General features: G+C 45.4%; 1 protein-coding gene across 3 annotated transcripts in view; it reads left to right on the top strand.

Annotated features, from left to right (window-relative positions):
- LOC115473772 (UDP-glucuronosyltransferase 1-9-like) overlaps window positions 1–15627 on the top strand; it is a 423701-nt gene that overhangs the window by 331750 nt on the left and 76324 nt on the right. For all 3 annotated transcript variants that reach the window (XM_030208865.1, XM_030208866.1, XM_030208864.1), the window contains exon 4: window positions 11493–11712. In XM_030208865.1, the coding sequence (XP_030064725.1) occupies window positions 11493–11712 (220 nt within the window). The remainder of the gene's footprint in view (window positions 1–11492; window positions 11713–15627) is intronic.

Here is a 15627-nt window from a genome sequence, read left to right as displayed (position 1 = left end):
CTGGCTGCACAAGAGAGGCGCCTGGTTACACTGCGAAATTGGAAAGAAGTAGGGAGGTTGTGGATGCCTGTCAAAGTGCCTTGCTCAAACAAATGGTGACGGAACCCACGAGGGAAGGGTCAATGCTGGATCTAGTGCTCACAAATGGAGGAAGTGTTTCCAATATCCGGGTGGGTGCCCACCTATGTAATAGTGATGATCACACGATATGGTTTGATATAAGGGTGAAGGCGGAGTGTGGACACACAAAACTCAAAGTACTGGATTTCAGACGTACTGATTTTGATAAAATGGGGGAATACCTGAAGAAGGAGCTGTTGGCGTGGGAAGGCGTAGGAGATGTGGAAAAACTGTGGTCCAAGCTAAAGGCTGCTATAAATATGGCGACTGATCTTTTTGTGAGGAAAGTAAACAAAAACGAGAAGCAGGAAGCCTATATGGTTCTCCAAACAAGTAGCTGAAAAAATAAGAGGAAAAGAGGCTTTGTTCAAGAAATAAATAAATACAAAAGAACACAACGAGAGGATCACAGAAAAGATTATCGGATTAAACTCAAAGAAACATATGTGTGCATGCAAATCAATGTGCCCACGTATGCAACCCAGCAAAGCTTCACGGGGCCTTTCTCTACCTGCAGTGGTGGTGGGGGGGGGGGGGGGGGGTCGCTGGATATAAGGGTTGCAAAAATGGACTGCAGGGGCCACATGTGGCCTGGGGTCTGCATGTTGGAGACCACTGTCTTAAGGGGTCCTGATTACCCACTGGATTCCCATCTACTTTTAGTACCTTGGTTCATGCTTCTAAGAGTCTCATCGTCTAACTGAGCCCTCTTGAAATTCTCTGGGTTTTCCTCTCCACTCTACTTGGGTAGGCTGTCTAAGGGGTCTGAGATGTCCTGTATATCTTCCCCTGTGCTTGGGTCCCCATGAAATGCAGCCCCTAAATTCGGAGGGCAGTGCAGCTTTTCTAAGCGATGCAGTTGGTGGGGTTTGGACAGTTTTGGGTTTTCTATGTACAAATCTGAATCCTCTAAGGGGAAGGTCTCAGGGAAAGGCTCCCCCTTCTCTGGGCCAGTGGTTAGCAGGGCCCAGATGGCCTCAAATTTCAGAAAATCCCAGCTCAGGACACCTGGGTAGGGAAGCCAAGATAAAACCCTCACTTACAACTGTGCTTGCCCTACCAGGGTTTTGATCCAGACTTGAGCAGTTGGATAATGTGCACCTGACAAAATCACTATGGGACAGATTCAGTAAATGGTGCTCAAATTTAAACATTGTGAAAAATGAAGGGTGCTTCAAGCTAAGCGCCCTTTATAGAATAGTGCTTACTTCGGATTCCTATGCCCAATTTTGGGCACAAGGATTTACACCTGCTGAAGCCTGGTGTAAATCCTGGCACACTAGTTGGGCATATAACTCCAGTATTCTAGAACACTGCACCTAAATTTTAAGAATTGCTCTGACCTGTCCATGCCCTTCCCATGGCCATGCCCCTTTTGGGTTCTGCATGAGACAATTTAGGTGCGCAGTATTACAGAATAGTGGTCAGGCAGATGCGCAAGCAAATCCAAATTTGTGCCAGTTAATGTCAATAATTAATCATTGACACCTTGTTAACTCATTAATTTGCATGTGCATCCGCCCTGTGTACTCAAATGTGGGCACTCTACTTTAGAAATCTATATATAATCTGGGTGTGTCTGCTCATAGTTCATTTGAAGAGTGTTCCTTTACACATGAGGATCTTCACACACTAATGGAGTCTATAAATGCCTGATCGGGGCTCCTGTCCAACTTGACTTGCAGCACAAAGTTCCTGCTTCCAGCAGTGGGAAGTTTCCACATAATTGCAAGAGTGTGGGTTTACCAAGTTCACATCCATAGCCTCTTCACGTAACCCATTGAAGTCCCGTACTATATATCTTTTCTTCCCTCATCTGAAACAGGTAGGGAAGTTGGTTCCTATGACTGGGTCACCATAAGGCGCTGGGTTTTTAGTGAAGAGGGTCTCTATCACACCCCCAGTGGCCTCTGATTCTTGATATTCTTGGCCAGTGCCTTCCCTCTTTTTTTTTTTGTTACATTTGTACCCCGCGCTTTCCCACTCATGGCAGGCTCAATGCGGCTTACATATACAGGTACTTATTTGTACCTGGGGCAATGGAGGGTTAAGTGACTTGCCCAGAGTCACAAGGAGCTGCCTGTGCCTGAAGTGGGAATCGAACTCAGTTCCCCAGTTCACCTTACAGGACCCACAGCTCACTTTGTATTTGGAATGGTCAGGTTCTGGTTACGCACAGTGTTGCTGCACCCACTGTTTTGTAGACGGAGCTAGGCCATCAAGGAACTGTTCAAGGAGGACCACTCTTGCTATCTCCACTCCAGACCTCCAAGCCACTTCCTTAAGCCTGTAAAATAAACTCTGGGGACTTTCCTTTATGAATCATTGTTGATAGGCTTCTTGGGTACAGTTTGCCCTTTCCAGAAATGTGGTCTTAACATCCACATATGTGGTTGTGCCGTTGGGGTTAATGTCATGAAAGCAATTTGGCTGTTGCTGGTCATCAAGTTTCTTAAATAAGTAGTCCATGACACTTCCAACCAGCCAGCCAGAAATAGTCTGGGTCATCTTCTGATGTCATCTTTGGTAGTACCAGAACCGGAGGATGGGTCTGCAGCCTGAGTGCCTGTAGTGCTCGTGTTATTTGAGCAAGGGAGGTCTGTAGTGCCTCCAAAGACCTCTGGGAAGCCTGTTGTTCCCATTGCCTCTGCTCTTTGGCTAAAGCCTGAAGTAACCATTCTATGTTTTCCTTGCAGCCCCAGTGCACACTAAGTGGGAGAAACCAAAAAAGAAATCCTGGGAGGAGAAGCTGCTTTGGGGGTGCTTACCTGGAGACTTGCTGAGAACTGTGTAATCTGGAGGTAGAGCGTGGGGTACAGAGCTGGTGCAATTTCCATCAGGTGCCGGCCTGGGATACCCTGTCACATCATCCGGGGGTTGCCTTTTAAGCTATTTGGAGTCGCTGCCTTGGTGGCTTTGTGGAGGAGAAGCTGCTTTGGAGGGTGCTCACCTGGAGACTTGCTGAGAACTGTATCATCTGGTGGTAGAGTGTTGGGTACAGAGCCAGTGCAATTTCCATCAGGCGCTAGCCTGGGACACCCTGTGACGTCAGCTGGGGCTTGCCATTTACACTATTTGGAGCCACTGCCTTGGTGGGTTTGTGGAGGAGAAGCTGCTTTGCAAGGCACTTACCTGGAGACTTGCTGAGAACTGTGTCATCTGGCAGTATTGTGTGGGGTACAGAGCCGGTGTAATTTCCATCAGGTGCTGGCCTGAGACATCCTGTGACGTCAGCTGGGGCTTGCCTTTTGTGCTATTTGGAGCCACTGCCTTGGTGGGTCTGTGGAGGAGAAACTGCTTTGGAGAGCGCTCACCTGAAGACTTGCTGAGAACTGTATCATCTGGTGGTAGGGAGTGGGGTACAGAGCTGGGGCAATTTCCATCAGGTGCCGGCCTGAGACACCCTGTGATGTCAGCTGGGGCTTGCCTTTTGTGCTATTTGGAGCCACTGCCTTGCGGTGCGTGGCTGCATAGCATGCCCTAAGGGACACGCCCTGCCCCTTGGAAGCCCCTTAGGAGCACTGAGGAGCATTGAAGATTATTGAGAAATTTCAGTTACATTGGTTTTCTTCCTTGATTTGAAATGGGGAAACGAAAGGCAAAGGTTAAGATTTCTACACCTTTAGTAGTCATTCCCATGGATAAACATCTGGTAATGACTGGTTCTCTTGGAGTTCAAGGGTGTACAGTCTCTATCTGCTATAGAGATCTCATTGAGCTCTCCAGAAAGAACTCCACCCCTACCACCGAATCAGACAGCCATGGGATCCCAGGTTGTTCCCATTCAACTTGAGGTGATGCCTAGAGATTCTGCAGAGACTCAGTGTATGTCCTTTTCATGACTGCCTTCTGTTTTAAAGTTTGCAGACTCTCAGGATGCGTCAGATCCCCCAAGATTGGTTCAGGAGATTTCTTTAAAAGATCATTGGAACTTAAATTTACATATAGAAGGGTTGCTCAAATCTGTTATTTTCTCAGTCAATAACATTTTCCCAGCAAACTGTAGATAAATTTGTTAATGTGGATATTAATTTGGTGTCTCTTGAAAAACATGTCTCTGGGGTTGAAACGCAGGTCTCTACTCTTAAAGCTGCTTCCATTTCAGCAATTAGAATTGATAGAAAATGCTAAAAGGGCATGTAACCTGCGTTTTTAAAATTTTCCCTTTTTTTATTTGCTTTCTCCAGAAATCCTTTTGAAGAAGTACTTCAAGGAAATTCTGGGTCTGCCTTCGGCAGAAAACATTCCACTACTTAACTGTTATTATCTGCCAGATAAGAAGAAATTTTATAATGGTCAAGAAAGGATAAATAAGTTAGTAACATCTGAGTTGGATCTAACTGCATTTTTGGAAGATACTCAAGATATTATAAATACAAGATCCACGTTGCTTGTAACTTATCTTCATGAAAAAGATAAATCTCTGATTATGGAAGCATATTTTGGGAAGAAAGACCAGAGTTTCTGTGATACAAAAATTAATGTCTTTCCATATGTCTCCAGAGCAACTCAGCTTAGAAGGAAGGCCTTTTTGGCTCTGAAAGCTAGGGTGTTGGCTCTGGGGGCAACTTTTTCCCTTAAATATCCATGTAAATGTTTTACCAAGGGAAGAAATATATTTTGGGGGATTCAATCCAGCTTGATTCTTTTCTTAAAGGACATGAGAAATGATACTTTTGGGATTTGTTTTGGAGCTTAAATATGATATTTAGTGCCTTGATGTAGATTTAATATTTATTTTCTTTGGAATTATTTGGTAATACGATTTCTCTTTCCATGATGTGGGCTTATTGGCATGATTGTATTTTATTTTCCTTTATGTATTGTATCTTATTATTGTAATTTCTTGATTTTCTGAAAATGTATTGGAAAATTTGAAAATAAAGTAAAAAAAGAAAAAGTGCTGGACAGGCAGGATTTCTTTTTCTAACTTCACTTCTTTCAGACCCTAGCTAGGGTAGAGCTAGTCCCTTTAGCCCAACTTCATGTGGTATTCCTACAAGGCCCAGAGCCCAAGAATTGTTTTCTTTTACAGAGAAGCACAATCTTACTGTTGCCGCAATATGTGGGAACGTGGACGAGGATGAGCCCAGAACCCTGATAATCGGAGTCACACAGCGGGTTAATGATGAACATAAACTAATTTATTAATGTGCCATAGGTTCTTCCTTCACTGGTAGAAAGAAAATAAACACAGCCAGTTCTTAGACTCACAAAGTGCCTCCTGTGGTCTGCTTCGGCAGAGCCACGGCGTGCACTATTGTCTCTCAAAAAAAACCCCAACTCAACAGTATATTCAGTTTATCTTGGGCCTGGTACCTAGACAAAGTTCTGTCTTTTGCCAGATACCATTCACCAGCTGGCTGCCAGTCAGGTTTTACACACAGTTCTGCAAGGCTCTAAGATGAACTTGGCCTACCTGGATGTAGTCTCATGTAGGTGGTGAAGACATAGGCAGTAAGGCTCCAATTCTTCCCTCTGGGCCTCCTTGACCTAGCTGTGCCCTGAGTTTTTTTTTAATTTCTTGGGCTACGGCCTCCCAGCTCTGCCTTCCCTGTGTCACCTGCCGCTGGGTGGGAGTGTGAGATTTAAGGTAGTTCTGTAACTGTGAGTGAGTACTTTAAGGAGAAGCGGTAGTATCCTATAGACTCCCTCACAGCCCACTTAAAGTAAGATAGTTCAGAAAAGTGGTTTTCTCCAGCAGGATGATTATTTGCCTTGATTCATTTCAATATGGCTTTCATTGTGGCCACAGTTAGCGTCTGTAGTGGATGCTTTTGCTGAGAAATAGACACAGGTGATCTTTTGGAGCGGAGTGGGGTGGAGGAGTAGCCTAGTGGTTAGTGCAGTGGACTTTGATCCTGGGGAACTGAGTTCAATTCCTACTGCAGCTCCTTGTGTCTCTGGGCAAGTCACTTAACCCTCCATTGCCCCTGGTACAAAATAAGTACCTGAATATATGTAAACCGCCATGTAAACATGGGCTGATGAGACAAAGTCAGCACGGATTTAGTGAAGGGAAGTCTTGCCTCACCAATCTGCATTTTTTTGAGGGTGTGAACAAACGTGGACAATGGGGAGCCGGTGGATATTGTGTATCTGGATTTTCAAAAGGCATTTGACAAAGTGCCTCATGAAAGACTCCTGAGGAAACTGGAGAGTCATGGGATCGGAGGTGGGGTATTACTATGGATTAAGAGCTGGTTGAAAGATAGGAAGCAAAGAGTAGGGTTGAATGGTCAGTATTCTCAGTGGAGAAGGGTAGTTAGTGGGGTCCCGCAGGGGTCTGTGTTGGGACGGCTGCTTTTTAACATATTTATAAATGACCTAGAGATGGGAGTAACTAGCGAGGTAATTAAATTTGCAAATGACACAAAATTATTCAGGGTTGTCAAGTTGCAGGAGTAGTGTGAAAGATTACAGGAGGACCTCGCGAGACTGGGGAATTGGGCGTCCAAATGGCAGATGAAGTTCAATGTTGAGAAGTGCAAAGTGATGCATGTGGGTAAGAGGAACCCAAATTACAGCTATGTCATGCAAGGTTAGGAGTTACGGACCTAGAAAGGGATCTGGGAGTCATCGTTGATAAGACGTTAAAAACGTCTGCCCAGTGTGCTGCCGCGGCTAAGAAAGCACACAGAATGTTGAGTATTATTAGGAAAGGGATGGAAAACAAACACGACGATGTTATAATGCCGTTGTATCGCTCCATGGTGCGACCGCATCTCGAGTATTGTGTCCAGTTCTGGTCGCCGCATCTCAAAAAAGATATAAAGGAATTATAGAAGGTGCAGAGAAGGGCGACGAAAATGATAAAGGGAATGGAACGACTTCCCTATGAGGAAAGGTTGAGAAGGTTAGGGCTCTTCAGCTTGGAGGAAAGGCGGCTGAGGGGTGATATGATAGAAGTCTACAAGATAATGAGTGGAGTAGAGCGTTTGTTTACACTTTCAAACAACAACAAAACCAGGGGACACAAGATGAAGCTAGAATATGGTAGATTTAAAACAAATAGGAAAACGTTTTTCTTTACTCAGCGTGTAGTTAGACTCTGGAACTCGTTGCCGGAGAATGTAGTGAATTTAAAGGGGGTTTGGACAGATTCCTGAGGGAAAAGTCCATTGAACATTATTAATTTGGGGGGGGGGGGGGGGGGGTTGCCGGGTTCTTGAAGCCTGGATTGGCCACTGTCAGAGACAGGATGCTGGGCTTGATGGACCCTTGGTCTTTTCCCAGTATGCGGTGCTTATGTACTTATGTAATTATGAATGTAGTTGCAAAAACCTCAGAAAGGCGGTATATCAAGTCCCATTTCCCTTTCCCTTTTGTTGCTGGTTTCACTCACTATATTAGCCACATTTAGCACAGCTGTCCACATTACACTGGCAAACTGGTTAGCTTCTTTTGGCTTTACAAGGACAGTACAATTGTAGTTTCAAAAAAGTTTTTTTGTACAAAAGAATGATGCGAGTGAAGTCCAGTAATTTAGTTTCAGCCTGGTAAGTGGTGGACCTGGAGTCCCTCAGATCTCTTCACTATCATCCATTTTGTTTAATCTGTATTTTACAGCCTCTGGCAGATTTGCCTCAAACACTAGGGATACATTATTGGATGCACACTGAGGATATTCAGCTTCTTTTAGTAGAGAAGAACATGGGAAAAATCTAAAAGAAATTGGAACTCTGTTTTCAGCACATCTCCTCTTAGATGGCTGAAAATGATTTGGCATTGAAGGTTAGGAAAACACTTACTACTACTACTACTTAACATTTCTAGAGCGCTACTAGGGTTATGCAGCGCTGTACAATTTAACAAAGAGAGACAGTCCCTGCTCAAAGAGCTTACAATCTAATAGACAAGTGAACGGTCGGTCCGATAGGGCAGTCAAATTGGGGCAGTCTGGATTCACTGAACGGTAAGGGTTAGGTGCCGAATGCAGCATTGAAGAGGTGGGCTTTAAGCAAAGACTTGAGACGGGCAGGGAGGGGGCTTGGCGTAAGGGTTCAGGAAGGTTGTTCCAAGCATAGGGTGAGGCGAGGCAGAATGAGCGGAGCCTGGAGTTGGCGGTGGTGGAGAAGGGTACTGAGAGGAGGGATTTATCCTGTGAACGGAGGTTACGGGCGGGAATGTAAGGGGAGATGAGGGTAGAAAGATAGTGAGGGGCAGCAGACTGAGTGCATTTGTAGGTAAGAAGGAGAAGCTTGAATTGAATGCGGTATCTGATCGGAAGCCAGTGAAGTGACCTGAGGAGAGGGGTGATATGAGTATATTGGTTCTGGCGGAATATGAGACGTGCAGCAGAGTTCTGAACAGATTGAAGGGGGGATAGATGGCTAAGTGGGAGGCCGGTGAGGAGTAAGTTGCAGTAGTCCAGGCAAGAGGTAATGAGAGCGTGGACGAGAGTTCGGGTGGTGTGTTCAGAGAGGAAAGGGCGAATTTTGCTGATGTTAAAGAGGAAGAAGCAGTCACAAAACAGAGGGAAAGCAGCATACAAAAGCAACCAAACAAACAGAAAAAGTAAACACTGGGCCTTCAGGAATGAGAAAAATGCAATCCTTTATTAATGATGAATACCCGACACGGGCCGTGTTTCGGCGTACAAACGCCTGCATCAGGGGTCTAACGTAAAAAATACATAAACATAGATCATTAAAAATTATATATAATACAATAATGCAGAACCAACATCAAAATCAAAAATGCATATGCATACTTACATAAACATACATACACATGTATATTATAAAAATTTTTTAAAACAAAACATAGTTATCATGGTTACAAGAATATACATATAAAGAATGATAAAACATAATAACATATGATATAAAACATCATCATCATGACCTGAGAAATATTAACCAACAATCCATACATATATCGTCATATATCTATCTCCCCATTTACATGTACTTATTCACAAACTTAAAAAAAACTTACTCATACATACATATACCTACATACCATAATGTTATATTTCAAACTCATGTGTGCAGGTCTGTGAAGACCTTACCATCTGGGGTAAGTGTTGCAAAAAATGAGTGCAACAGGGGCTTATGAACTTATAGTGCACGCTTTCAAACACTCATACCATATAAGTAACTTTACTGATTACAGACTCTGCATAGAAAATAGAGCATAAAAGTAATGATAATAAATAAACATCAAACCTTACCAAAAAGCTCTTCTAGGTCAGCTAGTTAGCTAGTAGATAAAGATGATTAACAAGCAGCTTATATTCCCTAATATAAAAAAAGGAACAGAGTTTTCAAAATTAATAAATACTTTCCAGATCCATAAATAACATTGAAACATCCTTCAAAATTGATCACTATTTGTCAAATTCATAAAAAACATTCCCATGCATCCACATACAATAAATGAGCAATCGGGTAAAATAAATATCTGTTTTAAACCACTTAACAGTCGAAAAAAACAAACAGTCCGACATCACCTGAAGCAATATTAGCACAGAATCTATCATCCTAAAATATCTTGTCAAAGGAGAACTTAAAATCTTACCCGCTGTTCGGGCAGCCCGTTTGTTGGACGCCTACAGTCGCGTCAACCACCAAAGATTAAAAGCATGCGCAGCACAACGTTTGAAAAAGACATCACGGGGTATATTCTAATATTTAAAACAACTCCACATTTATGAATCATAAGCGCAATAAAATTAGATATTATCCCCCAAAAACAAAGATTCATTCACGTCATATCCTAAGTATCGTACGTCAGACAAATTACTGATCGTGGGAATATGTGAAAGTCCAAACGGATATCTATGTGCGCTGCGTAAAGGATGATAAATAACTGAAATGGTACGAATCATAAAATTATATTATCTTTTCCTTAAAGAAACCGATAATCTTACCCGGTGTTTGAACAGCTCATAGATAAAACGCCTTCAGCCGCATAAACCGCCAAAAATTAAGGCATGCGCAAAGCTATGTTTAAATGGACGGAGGGAGGAGGAAGTGAAGTGACGTAATGGGGCTAGTCCGAATATTTAAAGTGATATAACATTCGCATGTTGTAGGCACAGACAAATGATGTATATATATACATCAATATACAAAATCCCTCCATTCACATCTAATCCTTAAAATTAAACAAAATTATACTTCTCAAATATCTGAAAAGCCCCAATAAATGCTGCATATACTGCATAAAAAAGACCTAAAATGGTTTCACACATAATGAAATACATAGGAACATTTTGCGTAGTTTTACTTAAAATTACAGTATCTGGTATCATAACTCCATATTATTATACATATCCCATGATTGTATGCTTTTTAAGGAATTTAAGTGACTTGATTTGAAGGGATATGTATAATAAACTCAATATGTCCAAAACTGAACTCCTTATCTTCCCTCCTAAACCAACCTCTCCCCTTCCCCCATTCTCTATTTCTGTCGACAGCACGCTCATTCTTCCTGTCTCGTCTGCTCGCAACCTTGGGGTCATCTTCAACTCCTCCCTCTCCTTCTCTGCCCATATTGAACAGATTGCTAAAACCTGTCGTTTCTTCCTTTATAGCATCGCCAGAATTTGCCCTTTCTTTTCTGAACACGCTATCAGAACCCTCATCCAAACTCTCATCACCTCTCGCTTAGACTACTGCAACTTGCTTCTCTCAGGTCTTCCACTCAGCCATCTCTCTCCTCTTCAATCTGTTCAAAACTCTGCCGCACGAGTAATATTTCACCAAAGTCGTTATGCCCATATCAGCCCTCTCCTGAAATCACTTCACTGGCTCCCTATCCATTTCCGTATACAATTCAAGCTCCTCTTGTTGACCTATAAGTGCATTCACTGTGCAGCCCCTCCCTACCTCTCCACCCTCATCTCTCCCTACACTCCTTCACTAGAACTCAGTTCACTAGGCAAATCTCTCCTAATTGCACCCTTCTCCTCCATCGCTAACTCCAGACTCCGCTCAGAAGGATCTTGCCGCTTCCTGAGCCATTACGTCTAGCTCCATCCCTGGCTGCCTTCAAATCCGGGCTAAAGGCCTACCTGTTTGATGTTGCTTTCGACTCCTGACTTGTAACTTTTATCTTATCCTTATGTGTCCTTCTGTCTGTCCTTCCTTTCTCCTTTTTGGTCCTGTCTGTTTGTCCTGATTTAGATTGTAAGCTCTTTTGAGCGGGGACTGTCTTCTTCATGTTCAATTGTAAAGCGCTGCGTACGACTGGTAGCGCTATAGAAGTGATTTATAGTAGTAGTAGTAGTTGTTATAGGTGAATAGAGTACTGATGCTGCTTGTTTAAGGACATTGGTTAACCTGGAATGAGAAGCCAGTGTTTGACTATGCTGGGGACTGCAAAATTATTTAGAAATAACATTCTTGTCTTTTGTTCCCTAGCTCATCCTAAGACACGTGCATTCGTTACTCATGCAGGATCCCATGGTATCTATGAGGGGATATGCAATGCAGTTCCAATGGTCCTGCTGCCACTTTTTGGAGATCAAATGGATAATGCAAAACGCATTGAGTCTCGTGGTGCTGGAGTGACACTGAACATTCTGGACATGACATCTCTGGACCTGAGTAATGCCTTGAATGCTGTCATTAATGAACCAAAGTTAGTACAACACAGGACTGTCTGAAGTACAATACAGTGCAGAATGGGGGTAATTCTCAATAGATTGCCTAAAGTTAGGCACCAGGATGATGTGTGCTAAGCGCAGATTCTATAATGGCAGTTGTGAATGCCACTGCAGTTATTGAATACTAACATTATGCACCTAACTTTAGGTGCAAGCACTTATGCCAACCAAATAGGCATGAGTGTTTACACCAACTAACTGTAGGCAATTAGGCGTATAAATGCTAGTATTCTATAACCCGCATACCTAGCTGCCTGACACACCTGTGACCTGGGCATGCCCCTTCCCAGATCCACACTCCCATTAGAGTTGCATGTTCTGGAATTTGAGCGCGCGCAGACTATACTATGTAAGTAACTGTGAACTAGTGTCAATTAACACCATTAATAGCCAATAATTGGTTGTTAAGGCCAATTAGCATCTAATCTATTATACAACTGGCCTTATTATGTAAGTTGCATGCACAAATCTGTGCACTAGTTGAAAATTTGAGTGTGTTACTGTTTAGAATTAAAGGGTATAAAACTTTGCACTAGAATCCAATTAGCTTTGCTAGCACCCTTATGGATTCTGGTTCCATTTATTTGTTTAAAAAATTTGTATCCTGTACTATCCTGCCACTCTACGCAGGTAGCAATTAAACATGCATATTAAATCATGTAAATTCCTTGTCATCAGCAGCAGATGAATCCATTACGAATGGGTTGTGTCCACCTACCAGCAGGGGGAGATAGAGAACACTGAAAACCATAGTGCCTCCTGGACGGCTAGCTCCATCTGCCTCGCAGTATTCTCTATCTCCCAGCAGGGTTGGACGCAGCTTATTCAGCTCCTTCAAGAATCTGCCAGTTGTAGCAGGGGTGTTGTGGCTATTGCAGCACCACTTTAAAGGCACATAGGTTAGCCCTTTCCCTGCCTTACCCTATGTGGATGCAGGCATATAGGTTTGCCCTGTCTCTGCCTTTCCCACTCTCTTCTATGTGGATGCAGGCACATTGGTTCGTCCTTTCCCTGCCTTTCCCACTCTTCTGGACCTCTGGAGTGCCTCTGTAGCTGTTGCCTCTAACTTTCCTCACAGCGTTAAAAAAAAACGCGACGCGCTTGTTAGTTCTGCGATTCTGAGGCTATCTTCTGTCTGTGCAGCGTGACCAGAGCTCTGGGTCTGTTGTGGTAAGAGCGTCTTCCATATCATCATGCTGATCAATCCATAGACTGGTGGGTTGTGTCCATCTACCAGCAGGTGGAGATAGAGAGCAATCCTTTTGCCTCCCTATATGTGGTCATGTGCTGCCGGAAACTCCCCAGTATGTTCTCTATCTCAGCAGGTGGTGGTCACACACAGCAGCAGCTCTGGCTAGGTCTCCAAGCCTAATCTTTAGGTTTTGTTGAGTACCTGGGGTTGAGGGCTCTTCTTGAGCAAGTGCAAACCTGGTGGTGCCAGGTCCCTCCTTTTCTCCCCCCTCCCGCTGGCTCCATTAAAAAAAAAAAAAAAATTTTGACGTCCTTTAAGGGCGTTTATTTCAACGTTTATATCAGCGTTTATTGCAGCTGCTCACTGGGACACCAGTTTGTTACAGCTCGGAGCGAGAAGCAGGTAATTTTACCTTTTTATAGCGGGCAGGGGGTTCCCCGTTCGGTCTCCACATGGCTTATGGCGTCGGAGGGCGAGGGCACGAAGATTCGCTCCCCGGACCGTGTGTGTGCGTCTAGCGGGGATGCGGGGGTTTTCAAAGCCTGAATCGCCTTTGTTGGGCATCAGTTTGGAGTCCAGTCAGTGTCCCGGTTCTTCCTCCGGTGCGGTGGTTTTTCCCGCCATAAGCGCCCATCCCCCGCTGCTCGCCCATTCCATGTTGGCCGGCCACTCTGCTCGGACGGCTTCTTCTTGGGCCGCCCTCGAGCTGGGAGACGTTAATGCTATGGTCGCCCTTGATTCGGGCGACAGCAAGAAAGCGGCGAAAGTTAAGCGCCGTTCTTCCCACGCGGCTCCTTCTCGGAGTTTCACGCCGGACGCCATTTTGCGAGCGCCGGTTGAGGGTGCGTCTAGGGCCGTGGCCCAGGCGACAGAAGTGCACAGTCTAGGGGGTTTCTCCCCTGAGTTCTTTTTGCTGCTGCATCAGGCTTTTCTTATGATAAACGCTGCCCCGGCTCCACCCTCCGATCAAGGGGCTGAGGCCTCCGGAAGCAAACGCCCTCGGGTGGACTTCCAGGCCCTAGAGGACTCGGTCTCCTCTGATGTAGATGAGGGCAGCGTATCTGAGTTCTCCCAACGGTCCTTTGGGGATTCATTGGAGGAGACGGATTCCCGCTCGGATGGAGCGGATGAACCCTCTGCAGCACGGATCTTTCGCTCAGAGGATTTGCCCAACCTGTTAGTGCAGGCCATGAGCATTTTGAAGAGTTCCTCTCCGGAGGACGTCTCTCCCTCAGCCTCTGTTGGCTCTGCCATTATGCGGGGGACTAAGCGCCCGCCTAGAACCTTCCACGTGCATGATTGCACACCTTGATTTCGGCTCAATGGGATTTCCCAGAAGCAAGCCTTAAAGTGGCTAGGGCTATGTCCCGCCTCTATCCTCTGCCTGAAGGGGAACGGGAGGCCTTTCTTGGACCTACTGTAGATTCTTTAATCACTGCGGTGACTAAGAAAATGGCGTTCCGGTGGAAAGTGGCACGGCCCTAAAGGACGCCCAAGACAGGAGTTTGGAGGCGGCTTTAAAGTCGTCCTTTGAGGCGGCTGCTTTAAGTTTAAGGCCTCAATTTGTGGCTCCTATGTGGCCAGGGCATGCCGGACGCTTGCGCAGCGGGCTTCCCCCTCGGATCCTTCCTTGAGGGCTGATTGGCCAGCCCTGGAATCGGGCTTGGCCTACTTGGCAGGCTGGCTGTATGATGTCTTGAGAGCCTTGGCTAAAGGTATGGCTCAGACAGTCTCTGCACGGCGGTGGCTTTGGCTGAAGCATTGGTCTGCTGACCACGCCTCTTAAGTCTCGCCTGGCTAAGTTGCCTTTTAAAGGCAAGCTGCTCTTTGGGGTCGAGTTGGTCAAGATTGTGACCGATCTCAGCACGTCTAAGGGCAAGAGGTTACCGGAGGTCAGGGCTCGGGCCAATGGTGCCCGCCCCGGTTCCTCCAAAGGACGGTTTCAGGAAGCCCGTCGGTATTGCCCGGGCAAGTCGAGCTCCTCTGCCCCCTCTTTCATCAAAAGGAATTTCTCCCCCAAGCAGCATTCCTTTCGCAGAGACCGCCGTCCCGGAGGTGCCTCCTCCGGTCCTCCCCCAGGGTCTCGTACCCAATGACGGGGCGCTGGTCCATGGCCCAGAGCAGATTGGAGGACGCCTATCCTCGTTTCTGGGCGAGTGGACCAGGGTAACTTCGGACGCTTGAGTGCTGGAAGTCATCAGAGATGGCTACAAGCTAGAGTTCTGCCGACCCTTAAGAATCGGGTTTGTGCACTCTCCCTGCAAGTGACCGTGGCAGTGCAGCAGACTTTGGACAATCTGATCCGCCTGGGTGCGGTCGTTCCGGTGCCAGAAGATCCTCTGGCAAGGGACGTTACTCCATTTCTTTGTGGTACCTAAGAAAGGAGGTTTTGTCTGGCCTATCCTCGACCTCAAGGGGTCAATCGGGCTTTGGAAGTTCGGCACTTCCGAATGGAGACTCTCCGCTCTGTTATAGCGGCAGTACAGGCAGGAGAGTTCCTGGCATCCTTGGACATCAAGGAAGCTTACTTGCATATTCCCATCTGGCCTCCTCATCAACGCTTTCCGCGTTTTGCAGTTCTGAGGACACTCCCAGTTCAGAGCCCTCCCTTTCGGGTTGGCTACTGCTCCGCGGACCTTCTCCAAGTTATGGTGGTCATCGCGGCCTTCCTACGCAAGAAAAGAGTACAAGTCCATCC

Source organism: Microcaecilia unicolor, chromosome 7 (assembly GCF_901765095.1).
Source record: "Microcaecilia unicolor chromosome 7, aMicUni1.1, whole genome shotgun sequence".
NCBI classification, from domain to species: Eukaryota; Metazoa; Chordata; class Amphibia; order Gymnophiona; family Siphonopidae; genus Microcaecilia; species Microcaecilia unicolor.
The sequence above is the reverse complement of the archived record's forward strand: the minus strand, read 5'-3'. Positions and strand labels throughout refer to the sequence as shown.